General features: G+C 41.3%; 1 protein-coding gene across 1 annotated transcript in view; it reads left to right on the top strand.

Annotated features, from left to right (window-relative positions):
• NUP35 (nucleoporin 35) overlaps positions 1 to 15,923 on the top strand; it is an 813,253-nt gene that overhangs the window by 440,751 nt on the left and 356,579 nt on the right. The window contains exon 6 of the mRNA XM_044075241.1: positions 6,253 to 6,322. Within this exon, the coding sequence (XP_043931176.1) occupies positions 6,253 to 6,322 (70 nt within the window). The remainder of the gene's footprint in view (positions 1 to 6,252; positions 6,323 to 15,923) is intronic.

Raw genomic sequence — 15,923 nt, 5'->3', positions numbered from 1 at the left:
GGATCCACAAATCTTCAGCATCTTAACACAGAAATGGGGGAGTCCAGACATAAATCTATTTGCCTCTCCCCAAAATTATCAGTTGGACAAATTCTGCACAAGAGCTCATCACAAAAAAGCATGGAAAGTAGATGCTCTATCCTTCAGCTGGAAAAACCTGTCGGTCTATGCCTTTCCCCCTCTGCCTCTTCTCTCCAAGGTCTTACTAAAAATCAGACAGGAAAAACCAAAAATTATCCTAATTGCTCCGGACTGGCCTCACCAGCACTGGTTCCGGCTTTTAAGGAACATGTCACATCTTCCTCCATGGTACTTGCCTCAAATACCTGATCTACTGTCTTAGCAGAACTATCAAATTCTGCACACATCGCTCCAAACTCTGAATCTTGCAGCATGGCTAATCGACTAATTATTCAAACCATACCTCTCAGTAAATCTGTGATGGATGTCATTTTGGAAGACAGAAGGCATAGTATTAGAAAATCTTATGCTGATAAATGGAAGAGATTTTGTGCTTGGAACCAAGCGCAAGGAATAGACAAGCAAAGCCCAATATTCCTCAGATTTTACAATATTTAACTGAGATGCTTGACAAGGGCCTATCATTTTCTTCAATAAAAATCCATGCCTCTGCCATCTCGGCTCATTACAACACAGATCCTCCCCTCTTTTCTCATCCACTGCTTAAACAGCATCTTAGAGGGGCCAAAAATGTAAGGCCTCCCAGAAGAGCACGTTTGATTGCAACAATCTATACAGAAAATATACATTAAAGCAGAATTCCATTAATTCAATCAGAGTGGTATAAACAGAGATGAGTATTATTGTACCAGTATCAAGTGAAGATAAAAATAAATATGGAGAAAATATCATCAGTCACTAGTAGCAAAAGACACAGGAGTTTAGTAATGATATAAGGAGAGTGAAGAGGTTCGGTTATAGAGCAGGAAAACAGCCAGGAAGAGTTGAGATGATTTTTCAGCATTTGTTTGAAGTTGGTGGTGCTGTCCCTCAGGGCCAGTCCTTCTTTTATGCCTAAGTTGGTATCCAGTGTGGCTCTTAACCAGACCATTCACCTGCCAACATTTTACCAAAATCCGCAGAACAAGGGGGAGTGGATTATGCATTCATTGGATGTACACAGACAACTAAGATTCTACTTAAACAGGACCAAATCTCTAAGAAAGTCTGAGCAACTACTGGTAGCATTTGCTGCAGGATCAGAGGGGAAGGCTATATCAAAGCAGACTATTTCTAAATGGATAAGCCACTGCAGTTGTTTCTGCTATTTGCACCATGGTAAACCTGTGCCCAAGGGGATCAGATCACATTCCACCAGGGCTGCCTCTACTTCAGCAGCTTTTCTCAGAGGGGTCCCAACCAAAGACATTCTAGAAGCTGCTGCTTGGAGCTCTGTTCATACTTTCACAAAGCATTATCATTTACCTCTCTTCTCCAAATCCAGGGCAGGCTTTGCCACTGCAGTCCTGTAGGGCCTTATAGCCGCTCCTAATGCTGTTTAGCTCCATCCTCCCATCCATAGCTTTAGGATTCTACCCAAATGTAATGACTGCAACAGTGAAACACTAAGAACATAGTACAGTTGTGTACATTTACCATAAATGTAGCTGTTCGAGTGTATTCACTGTTTCAGTCCGGGTTACCCACCCGCCATCCCCCATTCTATACCTTTTCTTTCCTTCACTATACTCAAATGCCTTTGTGGTGTGTTTGCTTTTAGTTGAAGGTAAAGTTTGTTTCTGAAAATGCATTTATATATTTACTGTTTATTATTTATATATATATATATATATATATATATATATATATATATATATATATATATTTTTTTTTTTGCTCCCCATTTGGGGGGCACCTGACATCTGGGGCAAGAAAAACTGAATAAAATGGTGTCGGCTGCATGTTTTATACCCCTGATGACCTGACGTCATGGAAGAGGAGACAGCAACAGACGCAGGACCGAAGACTTTGTTATTCAGGCTGACTGAGGGCAGCCTGCCAACAGATTACCCAAATGTAATGACTGCAACAGTGAATACACTCTAACATCTACATTTATGGTAAGTGTACACAACTGTACTTTCTTTATTAATGCTTCTAGTACCTCGGCTGAAAAGGGCAAACCATAAAACTTGTGGACAAAGTAAAGGGAGAGCAATACACAACTGTAACCTTAGAGATGAGCTGGTAAAGCTGCACATCCGTGTTTTTTTTGCATCCACCTGATAATGGAGTTGATTTATGACATGTGGAAGATATTTACGTTAAAACAAAAACTGTTCATGTGCAGTCCTCTGGCTCGTACAGATCCTGATGTACTTTTGACTGACACATATATCAGGAAAACAGGATGAGACAGAGCTGGAAAGGTAATGATTTTGAAGAAGATTGTAATTCATCCCTGTTAGATGGATATGTACCTTCTGAAATCCAGGAGGGGTAACATCCAAAGCATGTCTTGTGGCTAAGGGGTTTGAAAACCAAATTGCAGAAAATTCACTAATATGTATATCAGAAAATTTCCCCTTTTGCCCCGGATTTGCAAAACACAGTGGGAAATATTGAATGGATATTTAAGTTGAGTGCGTATACAGTGTATGGAGCTTGCTCTTTACGTTTGTCTGTGTATGGGAGACAGGTGTGAGAACTTAAGTTTGCCTTAGTCTGTCACATAGGTTATTGTGCCTCTCTACTCATCACTCATCAGACCCATCATATAGAGTACAACGCCCCATTTGGGATGTACCTTACAAGACACCTGCAACAGCTGGAAAGACCACAGAAGTACCTCACCAAGAAGATTACTGGCCTCAAACAGATGCCCTATGCAGCCCTACTGAAGAAACTCCAGCTGTACTCTGTTGCATATCGCTTACTCAGAGGTGATCTCTGCCCGACATACAAGGCCATGTCCAACCCAGAATTGATGGACACGCTCTGCAAATCCTCGAGAGCCACACGCTGTAGGGATCTTAACCTCACCACAACGATAAATAGGACGTGCTAGAGGGATAGATTCCTGTCCCAGAGACTCCCAATGCTTTGGAACAGGATTCCAATCTACATTAGGCAGAGTCCCTCACTAACACTCCAAGAGAAACCTTGACGAGTGGCTAGGAAACAGAAAATGTACCCCGGGGATCACTGCAGTGGCTCTGCTGGACAGAGGCACAGGAAACTAATCTATGGGGGTGGCGAAAGCCAACACATTCTGGCTAGGCTTATAGATGCCTTCAGGCAGATAGGCTAGTACTTGCCTATGAACCTATATATATAATTGCACTGGTTCAAATCTAATGGGCTGTCCTTTCCGAGCTGTTTGGCCAGAGAGGAACAATGCCAGTGAAGCGTGCTGTAGGTGACTGTCTGGGATGGCTCATAAAGCCTGGTTACTTTAGTCATTTCCTACCTCAAAGCTACCTTTCAGGTTGTCCATGAAGAACATGACTGCTTTTATTTTATCAGACTGGACTAGATTTCTGCTGACTGAACAGTGGTGCCGAGTGCTACACAAAATGTTCTTTTTTTTCCGATCATGGATTCATCATGGGCTGTACAGTGGGATACCCCCTTACCCTAAGTGATATGGAGTTGCTTAGGTTGCAAGTTTCTTTAGGTTGCCAGGCAAAGACCATCAGATGTCATATTTTGTGCTTCTTGTTTTTCATCCATCACAGTACATGTCACTGTACAGTCTTTTGCAGAACAAGACTGTTAGAAAAATCCATTCAGCAAAAGGTGTAAAATTTTAATGTCTTGGAAAAGATGAATTCCTGAAGCTATTTTCATTGATGCTTTACATGGAACTTACCTGATGGTGAGACTCTGTGACTGTCTGATCATTTTGAAAAGGAAAAATCTCTCCCCTTTGCTGTCAGTGAAAAAAAAAATGTAGAGTACTACTGTTGGAAGAGAAACTTTTGCCTTGACAAGACTGTGTGCATTGTACCCTTTCTAAGTCTATTGTGTTATGAACATAGAGTTTTCTATGGCTGTGACAGTTAATTATGTAAGCCTTTTTATAGAAAAATCTTCACTTGGCAATCAGTGAAGTAAAACGCTTATTCAAACCCAGAGAATTCAGTATCCTGTGGTCAGTTACTTAAAAAAAAAAAAAAAAAAAAAAATAGCTGACTGTTAATAGGAATGGAGGCTTCCACCAGGATCTTCTGAATATGCTTGATGAAGGAACAGAGCATGCTGACTATTGAACCTCTCTGCAAGGGACAGACTCTATGTCCCTTCTCTCCTTCATAGCTAAAGTGGACGAATTCAATCTGCAGTAGGTTTCCTTTGTTTGCGATTTTTACTGCAGCATCTTTCTTGTAAGATGCTTTCTGTGCCATCTTTTCCACTTTATGATAGTTGGCTTCAGGCTTTTGCTACCTGTGCAAAACTCGTCATGCTGTTGAGTCTATGGTTGTAGGAGGAGCTTAGTATTATGTGCTTGCTTATTCTTATGAGTTGCATCAGACTCCTAGAGTGAGCCTGCAGACATCCTGCAGACATCCACCTCAATAAAAGAGGGGAACACACTTCTATTAATGGGGACCCACCAAATCAACAAGATAAACAATATATATTGGAATCTGCTTATAGAACTATGTCTTCCATTGTCTGGAGACTTTATACATGGAAATTTTTACATAGATCTTTTTATACACCATTGATGATGAATAAAATAAATAATAAAGATAATCTATGTATGAGATGTAATGTAGAAATTAATGCTGACTGGGCTCATATGTTTTATGACTGTATAAAATTGAAAGAATACTGGAAGTCAATTAATGAATTTTTGCAGGCTCTTTTTACAGATAATTTCATTATTTCTAAATCTCTTATATTATTCAACACACCTGTACCTCAAAGTGTTAAAAAGGTTAAGCTTCCCTTGTTATGGTCTATTCTAGCAGTGGCTAGGAAAATAATAACTAGAAATTGGATTTCAGATACACCTCCTTCGTTCAATGAATTTAAAAATGTTATGAATATAGTGTGCCATATGGAAATAAACACAATTAGGACTAGAACAAACAGAAAAACATCTTATTTTATTGTATGGGATAATTTACAAAATTTGTTAAAAAATTTTTAATTTCAATAGCATGGTATTTTAGTTTAATTGATCTGATTGTAGTGGATGTCTTTGTAAATACTTTAGTTGTTTTGTTGAATATTATAATACCTATTTTTAATTACTTGTATAAAATTGTTATGATATTTCTCTTGTATGTTAAAACAATAAACCTGTTTTGAAAAAAAATAAAATAAAAGAGGGGAACAAGATACTGTGATTTATGCATTCATATTGCTGCTTCATTAAAATGCATCTGTGAGTGAATGAAGTGTATAATCTGTAGTCTTGCATAGCAAACTTGTAGGAAATAGCGGGATAGGTGTATGGTTGTTTATATGTGGATTGTCACATGAACTACTGTAACATAGCTAGGACTGTTAAAAGTAGTATGTTGCAAGTTAGCCTTCTGCAGTGTTGCATCCTTTTTCTTGGCGAAAGATAATGCTGTGTTTTTCCACCTTCTTACACAGTGTATTAGCCAGTATTCTGTTTGATTTGAGTAAATATTGCTGCTCACATTGTTTAACATTTCTCAGTACATACATTTTTGTAGCTGTTTTTGTTAAGCATCATTTTGTCTTCCCAGTTGGACAATGCCAAGTTTCTTTCTTTTGTCTGGATTGTATCTCACTTTATTTTTGTGAACAGTGTGGGGAAGCTCTGGGTTAGGTGTGTTTGAATAAAGGGGAGTTTGAGTGTAAGGAAAAAATAATTTCTATTAAATGGGATAAAATAATTTGACATTGCTGATACCTGATGTACAACAGTCCACTTCTTTTAAAAGTACCGAGTACCCCAGTAACTGATCGTGTTTCAGGAACGGACTTTTGCTTGCTAGTACAGGCACTGCAGGATATCCTTAACATGTCCAGAGTGCATGCTTTTACAGCAGAATCAATTTTTGTACAGCTATTGTCAACGGTATTAGTTTTGCCATGGGGTATAATTTGTTGATGCCATGCCAGATGAAGTCCACTATACAGCAGTCTTCATTACTTGGCTTTATCTACACTGCTTGTAATTCCTGTGGTTTTGCTATAGGGGCAGTGCCTTCCTGAAGAGTTGAAAGTATTCAGTAGAGGCAGGCTTGAGATTACATTGTGAGTAATGGCTTGTTTCTAATACTTTTTTTTTTTTACTGCTTTTATTAGGTTTCCTGCTGCTTCAGCTTCGTATATTTTACTCCAGTTTGCACAGTATGGCAACATCTTAAAACATGTGGTATGGCATTTGCTTCTTTACAATTACTTATTTGTTAAATAAAAGCATAGATTACAAAATCTAATCTAAAAAATGTATTAACTACTCTTAATAGCCAACAATTAAAACATAATACTATGTAAAGATTTGATTTAACAGCATTGTCTTAGAGTAATTGCTGGCAAAAATGTGTTAAGACATTTAGTTTACATGTGGTTTGTAGTAGTCTTAAGTTTTTCATTGAAAATGTGTGGTATTGTGCATTACTAGTTTTGTTGTTAGAAGACACTAAAAATTTTATAGTTGGAATGTGAAATTTCTTAATTGTGAAGTCAAAAATTCCCTAATTTTGATGAAGTACGGTCATTTTTTGTATTTTGCATATTTTAAAGTACTTGGTTTTACTGTGTAATTGTACCTTGTAGATCTGCTTAAGGCCCTTCAACATAAATGCAATTGACTCTGCTTTGTGGGGATAGGCTTTTAAACCAACCTGAACAGTTTTTTCGTCTGCTGTTCCCACTGGTGAAACCAATATTGCCATGTGACTGCTTTGTGCCATAAGTTATGAGAGAGGCTCTGCAGTAAATGTGATTAGTGGAAGTACAAAAGTGATTGGTTTCTCACTATCACCTTTTCTGTTGCCTTCTTTAATCGCAGCTTTTTAGAAGCTCTGCTGGTAGCTTATTACTGTGTCCCTTGATTTAATATTTTTGTCTGCATGAGAGTGAGTTGCTTCAAAGATTTCTGCTTCTGGAATATTTTAATCAGTCCTTTAGCTTCAATGTAAGAAAATGTCAAATGGCAGTGAGTTCTCCTAATTAGGGACTTTGCACAGTGTCTTAAAAGGCAGCACAGAGCTCACAGTCTTCAGTCTTCTGATTTAACACTGATATTGTGGGTTGCACAGAAATTGGCTAAGTAGAAATGCAGTGGTTCTGTTGTGGTTGTGTTGCAGTGGTGTAAGTGTAATATCCGGAACCCTCCGTAGTTGGTCTGCAATGGCATTTTGTTTTCTCTGAAGCTGCAGTGCTTTGGTTGTAGGTGTGCCATATACTGACAAGCATCTTGGTTATATGCTACACTAGAAACTGTACAAGCCCCCTGAATTCTGCCTTTTTTTGTTCCACATGCATGATATGGATCTCAGTCCTGACGTTCATAGGAGGTTACTAGGCTAATGGCCCAGGGCCCTTACGAGCCTAGCCAAGTTCAACCTGTGTTTCCAAGAGTGTCTGGTTCTTGCAGACACTAAATCAGCACCTATTGCACCTGTCCAAGAGGGACACGGGTGGAAACCCCAGGGTGAATTTCCAGTTACCCATCCAATCTTCCAAATTACGCTTAAGTAGGGCCAACAAGGGGCTTTGTTTTCCTTGAATAGGAAGCTTGTTTCAAAGGTGGGGCAACCTCTGTGAAATCTGTTTCTCCAGCAAGTTCTGTTGATGCTGCATACCAGGGTAAGGTCCTTTGAGCGAGTGACCCATGTGCTATTTGACTTGCGAGTGTGCAGCATTTCCATTAAAGCTGGGTCAGAAATTGCTCTGTATGCAAGGCACATATGATGCCTCTGAGCAGACTGTACAACAGAGAAAAGTTCAATGATTTCAGTAGTGTCTGCACAAGACAGATCTTGAGGACTCTGAATTTTCTTTGCAAGGGACCTTTGTAGTCTTTCCACTTGCTGCAGGTGTTTTGAAAGGAAAATTGTACTCTATTGTTGTATTACTGTTGTAGCCTCTTTTTTTTTTTTTTTTTTTCTGGAGGCACTGCCCTTATGAGATGAGCCATGTAAAATGCCCTTCTTACCACTGTGGAGAGATGATGATTGAAGTTAAGGTTGCTGTTGACCTGTGTACCCAGATCTCTCACCACTGACTGTTCTTAGGGGTTTGCTATTGATGTGGCAGTTTGCAGGAACATCAGCCTTGCCAAAGGGGATGATGATTATGCTTTTTTTTTTTTGCATTAAGTTTACAACCATGACTTTGGCACCGGTCATTAGTCTGGGTTAGATTTTCTTGCAGGATATTGACATTACTAGGGGGGTTTCAGTGATCGCTCCCAGTTTGCAGTTATCAGCAAACTTTTCCGATCAGTGGGGGGGTCCCAGAACCTATCCCTGTAGAACACCATTGGTTATAGGTCTGTTGGAGGAGGTGGAGTCCCGTGTTTTGACTTTGAGTTCCATCAGTGAGCCAGTTTGCAACCCACCTGATAATATATAGGTTGATACCCAGCTGGGTGAGTTTATCAGTGATGCCTGAGTGGGAAGTTGTATCAAAGGCCTTGGCTAAGTCTAGGTTAATCATATGCACAGATTTGCCCGCTTCTAGGGCTTTGACTTTCTTGAAGTCCACCAAGTTTATCAGGCATAGTATCCCCTTGACAAAGCCAAACTTGGTGGTGTCGAGCATTTGGAGAGTTCCTTTACCTTTGTTGTTAAGGTCCATGATGATTTGTTTCATGGCCTTGTATATGACTGGTCAGGCTAATGGATCTGTACTTCCCAGAGTCTGTGGATGCACCCCCTTTGTGGAAGGTGCTTAGGCTGTGATTGAAAAGCGTGCCCAGTGGTGATGCCAGTTCCTGTTTTAACCCATGTAGAACATGGCTTGGGTTGTTGTCTTGTCCCACTGAGGCTGTGTTTTTGGCCCTGGAGAGTGCGTTTTAAGACCTGCTTCTCAGAGATGCCAGGTGGGAGACTGGTGTTGGGGATGCTTTGAGGTATATGTGTATCATATACCCGAGTGTTTATGTAGCCATCTATTAAAGAGACAGGAATCACATTGGTATTTCTACTGTCTGTGAGATGTGGGTGGTATTAAGTACAGGAGTCTTTGCCCAGCAATTCATTGTGGCCTTCCTAAGGCACAAAGATGGAGAACCTTCTGGTCTGCTTTGCTACCTGGAAAGCACAATCGAAGGTTCATGGGTTTCCTAGCGGCAAGTGTCGGACCTTGCTTTCAGCTAGTGAGAGCTCAAGTTTATGAATGCTTTTCACTTTGTAGCTGAGGGCGCTTGGAGAGGTACACACCCAGCATCCACCTTTGAGAGACTGTGTTGGGTTATGAGAGACACTCTTCTTTGGCATTTACCAAGAACATATCTAAGAAATTCCTCAAGTTATCTGGCTGCAGCTCAGTGGTTGCAGTTGCATCTGAGGGTGTTTTCACCAGACAAATGTCAGCTTTTCTGGTTTCGTCAAAGCTCTATGGCCCGAGCTGAGAATAATCTGTGTTCCTTTTGTACCAGACTCAACATTTCTTGATGTTCATAGTGTTACACTGCTGCAGTCATTACACTTGGGTTATCCTGCCGTCAGGCAGCAGTCGGCCAGAGTTCCTAAGTCTTGGTCCGGCGTCAGTTGCTGTCGCTTCTTCCCTGACGTCAGCGTGCCGGGGGTATATAAGATGCAGCTGACGCCATTTTCTTCAGTCTTTCTTGCAGCGCGGTGCCCGAAGCAAAAGCAGTTCGCAAGTGCCGGTCGGCCGACTCCTGAGATTTCAAATTCGATTTCAGATCCGAAGTCTTCAATAAAACTAAGTACCCTGTTGGGGAAACTTTTTCATGCCTCAGACCGATGTCAGTAAAAGTTAATAATTGTATTTCTTGTGGGAAGCAAATACCTCATAAGGATTTTCATTCTTACTGTATTCCATGCCTAGGCCCAGATCACGACGTCACTAGTTGTCGGTTTTGTGCTAGATTTAACAAACACACTATTAAACGTCAGTTTGATTTTGCATGCCATTATTTTGGCCGAAAGTTTAATTATACCATGCCGTCAGAGCAACCGATGACCGGAATTCACAAAAAATGCAAAGATAATGGTAAGAACAGGCATCTGAGGCCTAAAACTGACGAAGCCTCTTCTAGGCCAGTCGCCGGTTCTCAGTAAGGCGCTTTCGCAGCCCCTGACACCCGCTACCTCAGAGCCACAGGCTCCGACAGACTCCCACGTGGAGTTGCCTAGGCCTCTGGATACTCAAGGTGTTGGGCCTATGGAGACTAACCCTTCAGATGGGTCCGGAGCTGCTGAGCAGGCTTCGGCTTCTGATGGTGTTTTCAGACCTTCACAGCTTACCATTGCATCTACAGCCAAGTCTAAATCAACATTAAAGACAAAGAAGCAAGTACAGCATTCACCTGGCTAGGCCTCCATGCCTAAAAAGCAGATGCTCAAAATGGCCGAAGACTTAATTACTCTGATCAGGGGTACTCATCCCCCTCCTGATAAAAGGCCTAGGCAGGATACAGACTGATTCCTCTGACCAGATTTCTATATATTCTGACTCCTCTTTATACCAGGGATATTCCTTACCCCCCTATGAGGACTCTGATGCTGAAGAATCTATCCCTTCAGTCTCTCCTCCTGAGGATTATTCTTTTAGTGAAACTTTACACACCATGAGGGAGCATTTCCACCGAGAGGGCCAAGATTACTCAGAGTCCAAGAAAAGACTCTGAGATTTTCTTTTATTTCCTCAGCACAGGCCCCTCGCTGTTTTGCCAGTGTTGGATATTGTGGATGATGTGTTCTCTGAATCCAGTTTAAATCCAGATTCATTACCCCCTGCTCCAGTCAAGCCAGATGGGTACTACAGAGTCCCTGACTGTCTCAAATTTCTTTATAAAACCCCTGCTGCTGACCCAGAAACTATTTCCCAGGGTCCCAAAGGGGTAAAGGCCTCCACAGCTAAAAATCCAGTTCCCTCGGACAGGGATTCCAGAGCATTAGACAGATTGGGGGGGGGGGGGGGAGAGAAAGTTTACACCTTAGCAACATTAGCAGTGAGAGCTTTAAACTGCCAGTTTCACATGCTTAAATATCAACAATATTTACTGTCTCAGTTAAAATAGAAAATGAGTACAAGTGCAGAACAATCTGATTTTAAGGAAATGCAGGATTTATTGCATGCAGCTGAACAAGTAGGTAAACCTACTTGCAGTTGGTTTTGATTCATTAGAAGCTTCTTGTAGAGCAGCAATTACAGCATCTGTGATTCGAAGGCATGCTTGGTTAAAGGAACAAGCCTTACCAGATCATGTTAAGGCAAAATTATTAGATGCTCCTTTACAGCAAGATATTTTATTTGGTGTTAAAGCAGAGGAGGTATTAAAGAAAATGGAGGATAAGGCAAAATCTATGCAAACAGTGAAGAATTTCTTATGGGTACAGCCACCAAGATTTAGCAGAAATTGGCCTACTAAAAATTGGTCCTTTCCAGTGTCAGGCCACAAAGAGGCAGATCTCAGCCCCAAGGATCTTACAGACCACGACAATGGGGTGCTTCAACTCCAAAAGGAGGTGAGGACAAGTCACAACCTTACAGGAAACAATCTCAATGACTTTCCCCTTCCAATGCCAAACTCTACCCTGTTGGCAGCTCCCTTAGGTGGGAAACTAGCACTTTTTCCACAAAACTGGCAAACAATCACCCAGGACAAATGGGTGCTGAATATTGTGTCTTAAGGTTACAGGTTCCACTTTCACACTACCAAGGCTAAAAGGAATGCCAGACCTGCAACAAAATCAATGGACAGAGGCACAAAAATGAATTGCAGCCCACATGGACAAGAGAGCTATTCAAAAAGTACCACAGCAGGAACTGACTCAGTATATTCAATTGATGGCAACAAAGTCCCAACTACCTGCAAGAAAAATTCTGCAGGCCTTGGGATTCATGGCATCCTACATACTTCTAATTCCATATGCCAGACTGCATATGAGGAAATTACAATGGTACCTAAAAAGTGTTTGAAATCAACACTCACAGCTTGGAAACGGTAATACCACTAATTCCCTGTCTGCAACAGGAGTTTCAATGGTGGGCACAGGCATGTCACCTCAACAAGGGTCAGCCTTTCACACTACCCACAGCCAGGCAGATTTTAACAACAGATGCTTCGGATTACGCCTGTGGAGCACACATGGCAGGAAAATGTATTCAGGGCAAATGGACCTCAGACCACATGCATCTACACATCAATCAAAAAGAGATGTTGGCTGTACAGAATGCCCTAACAGCTTTCAAGGACCTTCTGCATCCAGGACAATTATTATTAAAGACAGACAACACCACAGTAATGTGGTACATAAACAGGCAAGGAGGCACTCATTCTTACCCTCTGTCCAGACAAGCCATGACCTTGTGGAACTCTGCTCTAACTTATCAAGTTCATCTGCAAGCACAATTCCTGCCAGGAAAGAAAAATACTCTGGCAGACGACCTAAGCAGAAACATCATGGATCCTCACAAGTGGAAATTTAAATCAAGTTTTCAGCATGATAATGCAAAAATGGGAGTGCCCGGACATAGATCTCTCTGCCTCCCCACTGAACTGCCAACTACAAAAATTCTGCACAAGGACTTTTCACACACAAGCATGGAAAGTGGATGCTCTTTCGTTCAGCTGGAAAAGCCTACACGTTTATGCCTTCCCTCCTCTGCTTCTCCTTTCAAAGGTTCTCCTAAAAGCCAGACAAGAAAAAACATAGATTATTCTGATTGCTCCAGACTGGCCACGCCAGCATTGGTACCCAATCTTAAAGAACTTAGCTCGAGGCCCACCTTGGATTTTGCCTCAAATTCCACACCTTCTGACTCAACAAAACAATCAGATCCTACGCAGACAGCTCAAAACCTTTTCCCTGGCTGCATGGCAGATTCATTAGCCAAACAGGCAACACCTCTCTCAAAAGCTGTTATGGATGTCATTTTGGAGGTCAGAAGGCCTAGCAACAGGAAATCTTATTCAGGAAAGTGGAAGAGATTCTGTGCCTGGAACCAGGCTCAAAGCCTTGACCCTCTTGTCCCTAACATACCTCAGATGCTACAATACTTAACTGAGATGCTGGACAAAGGACTATCCTTCTCATCCATTAAGATCCACGCTTCTGCCATCTCTGCTCATTACAACACAGATCCTCCTATTTTCTCTCATCCATTGGTAAAGCAGTACCTCAGAGGGGCAAAAAACATAAGACCGCCCTGGAGAGCACCAACACCTACTTGGGACCTCAATTTTGTCTTGGAAAAGCTCACTTTGCCTCCTTTTGAGCTAGCCAATGCAGCAGAAATAAAATGTATATCATGGAAAACTGCCCTGCTACTGACAATAACCTCAGCACGAAGAGTCTCAGAACTACAGGCACTAATGGCAGTGGAGCCCTTCATCATTTTTCACCAAGACAGGGTTTCCTTAAGAACAAACCCTTCATTTATGCCTAAGGTGGTATCCAGTGTGGCTCTCAACCAAACTATTCACTTGCCAACATTTTATCCAAACCCCCAGAATAAAGGGGAGAGAATTCTACATTCCTTGGACATACACAGACAATTACGCTTCTACTTGGACAAAACAAAAGCTTTCAGGAAAACTGAGCAATTGTTTGTATCCTATGCTGCAAGATCACAGGGAAAGGCTGTTTCAAAGCAGACCATTTCAAAGTGGATAGGACACTGTATCTGGTTCTGCTACACACAGCATGGGAAGCCTGTACCATCTAATATTATACCACATTCCACCAGGGCAACTGCAGCTTCTACTGCCTGTCTTAGAGTACCTACCAAGGACATTTTGGAAGCTGCAACTTGGAGTTCAGTGCACACCTTTACCAAGCATTACCACTTGCCTCTTTACTCCAGATCCAGAGCTGGCTTTGCCACTGCAGTGCTGCAGGGCCTCATAGCCACACCAAATCCTCTCTAGAACCAGCCACCCTGACTCGGTTTTGGGGTTCTTCCCAAGTGTAATGACTGCAGCAGTGAAACACAAGCATAGTACAGTTTTGTACCTACCATAAATGTAGATGTTAGTGTCTTCACTACTGCAGTCCTGGTTACTCACCCGCCTTTCCCTCTTTCTTAGCTGGGTCTTCTTTATATCTTTCTACACTATACTTTTTATGTGGTGTATTTGCTGGCTACTAAAGGTTATGTTTTTACCTTATGTACGTTTTGTAAGCAATATGTATTGCCTATCCTTTTGGGGGTACCTGACATCTGGGGCAAGAAAAACTGAAGAAAATGGCGTCTGCTGCATCTTATATACCCCTAGCGCACTGACGTCAGGGAAGAAGCGACAGCAACCGATGCCGGACCAACACTTTGGAACTCTGGCCGACTGTGGGACCGCCTGACGGCAGGATAACCCAAGTGCAATGACTGCAGCAGTGAAGACACTCTAACATCTGCATTTATGGTAGGTGCAAAGCTGTACTTTGTTTAGGTGCTGGACAGCTGTTACAGTCCTAATGGGAGACATGTCCATACTGGCTGACAGTGTACCCGTGGAGAATGTGACTTGGTGCAAGCTTGTTTATGTCCTTGCACCCAACCTCTATTTGCTCATTTCTGCATGCATCAGTTCATGAACCAATCAGAATCCACAGGTACCACCAAGGATCGAATACCAGAAGTTTTCTTTGAAAACACAGCTTTAATGAAAATGAACAAAAACCACAATCACTCAATTTTCTATATTTTACATGCAATCCTTTTAAATAAGTCTTAAAAGTTTTAAAGTACATGATTTTATATGATTTTATATTAATTTATGAAGGATTTAACATAAAGCATGAATTTTTAGACGCAAGTATTTAGGTAACATGGTTTTTAATGGTGGTATATGTACTTATCATTCAGAGAAGGTTGTATATGCACATAGTCACTTTATATTTATTGCGTTCTGTATTAATTGTTAAGTAACATTTTTATTTTATTGGGTAATAAACTCAATTCAAGTAGAGGCAGTATAAAAGGAATGGTTCACAGGTCTGTCTGCATCTGATGAAGTAACTTGTAAACGAAAACGTAGTAGATAGGTGATTTTTGTTTATTAAAGCTGTGTTTTCAAAGATAACTGCTGGTATTCGATCCTTGGTGGTACCTGTGGATTCTGTTAGAAGTGAATTTTTGTGCCTTGGTGAATATTTTACTTTATTCTAGTTCATGAACCAATCCTTTTCAGTGTTGGAAAGACTTGTCTGTTTTGTGGCAAGGGTTTAAGGAAGCGGAGGTTGTTGTCTTAGAGCTGGATAAAGACTGAGTAATCTCCTCCCTACAGCTTTTCAATAAATGTTCACTGTATTTGGAAGAATGGTCTGGCCTCATCCCTTTGACCCAGTAATTTTCTATTGAATCACTGGAAAAGTAGGAGTAAGAACCTTAGACCCACCAGTGTCTTTGGACCCCATTATTATGGATGCTGTTTAGCCAGTTACAAATGCACAAACTTCTGCCCCTCTGTCTTTATAGAAACCCTCCCAATAATGGAGGGAGATCCTGGCTCGGCATACTAGAGAACTCCTGCATGATCTCCTCAGCTTGGCACAGGACCAAGAGACTACAGTTTGTGCATCAGGCAAACATGTCTTGGACAGAGCGGTTTTTAAGGGCTTTGTTTTATTGCCACTCTGGGATTTAAATTCCTTAGCTGTGTTTACCTTATCTTCCTGAGTGTCAGACTTCCATAGTCTTTCATGTGCTCTGAAAGCTTTTTGATCTTCCTCCGCATCGGACTTAAAAAGTTGTCAAAACTGCCTACAGGTTGCAATTTGTTTTCTAGTAACTTTGGCTGCAGTGACAGTAATGATAGGTTGTGGCACTTGCCTGCA

This window comes from Protopterus annectens, chromosome 6.part0 (assembly GCF_019279795.1).
Source record: "Protopterus annectens isolate FY-2018-M chromosome 6.part0, PAN1.0, whole genome shotgun sequence".
NCBI lineage: Eukaryota > Metazoa > Chordata > Ceratodontiformes > Protopteridae > Protopterus > Protopterus annectens.
Note: the sequence above shows the minus strand (reverse complement) of the source record. Positions and strands in the feature narration are given on the sequence as shown.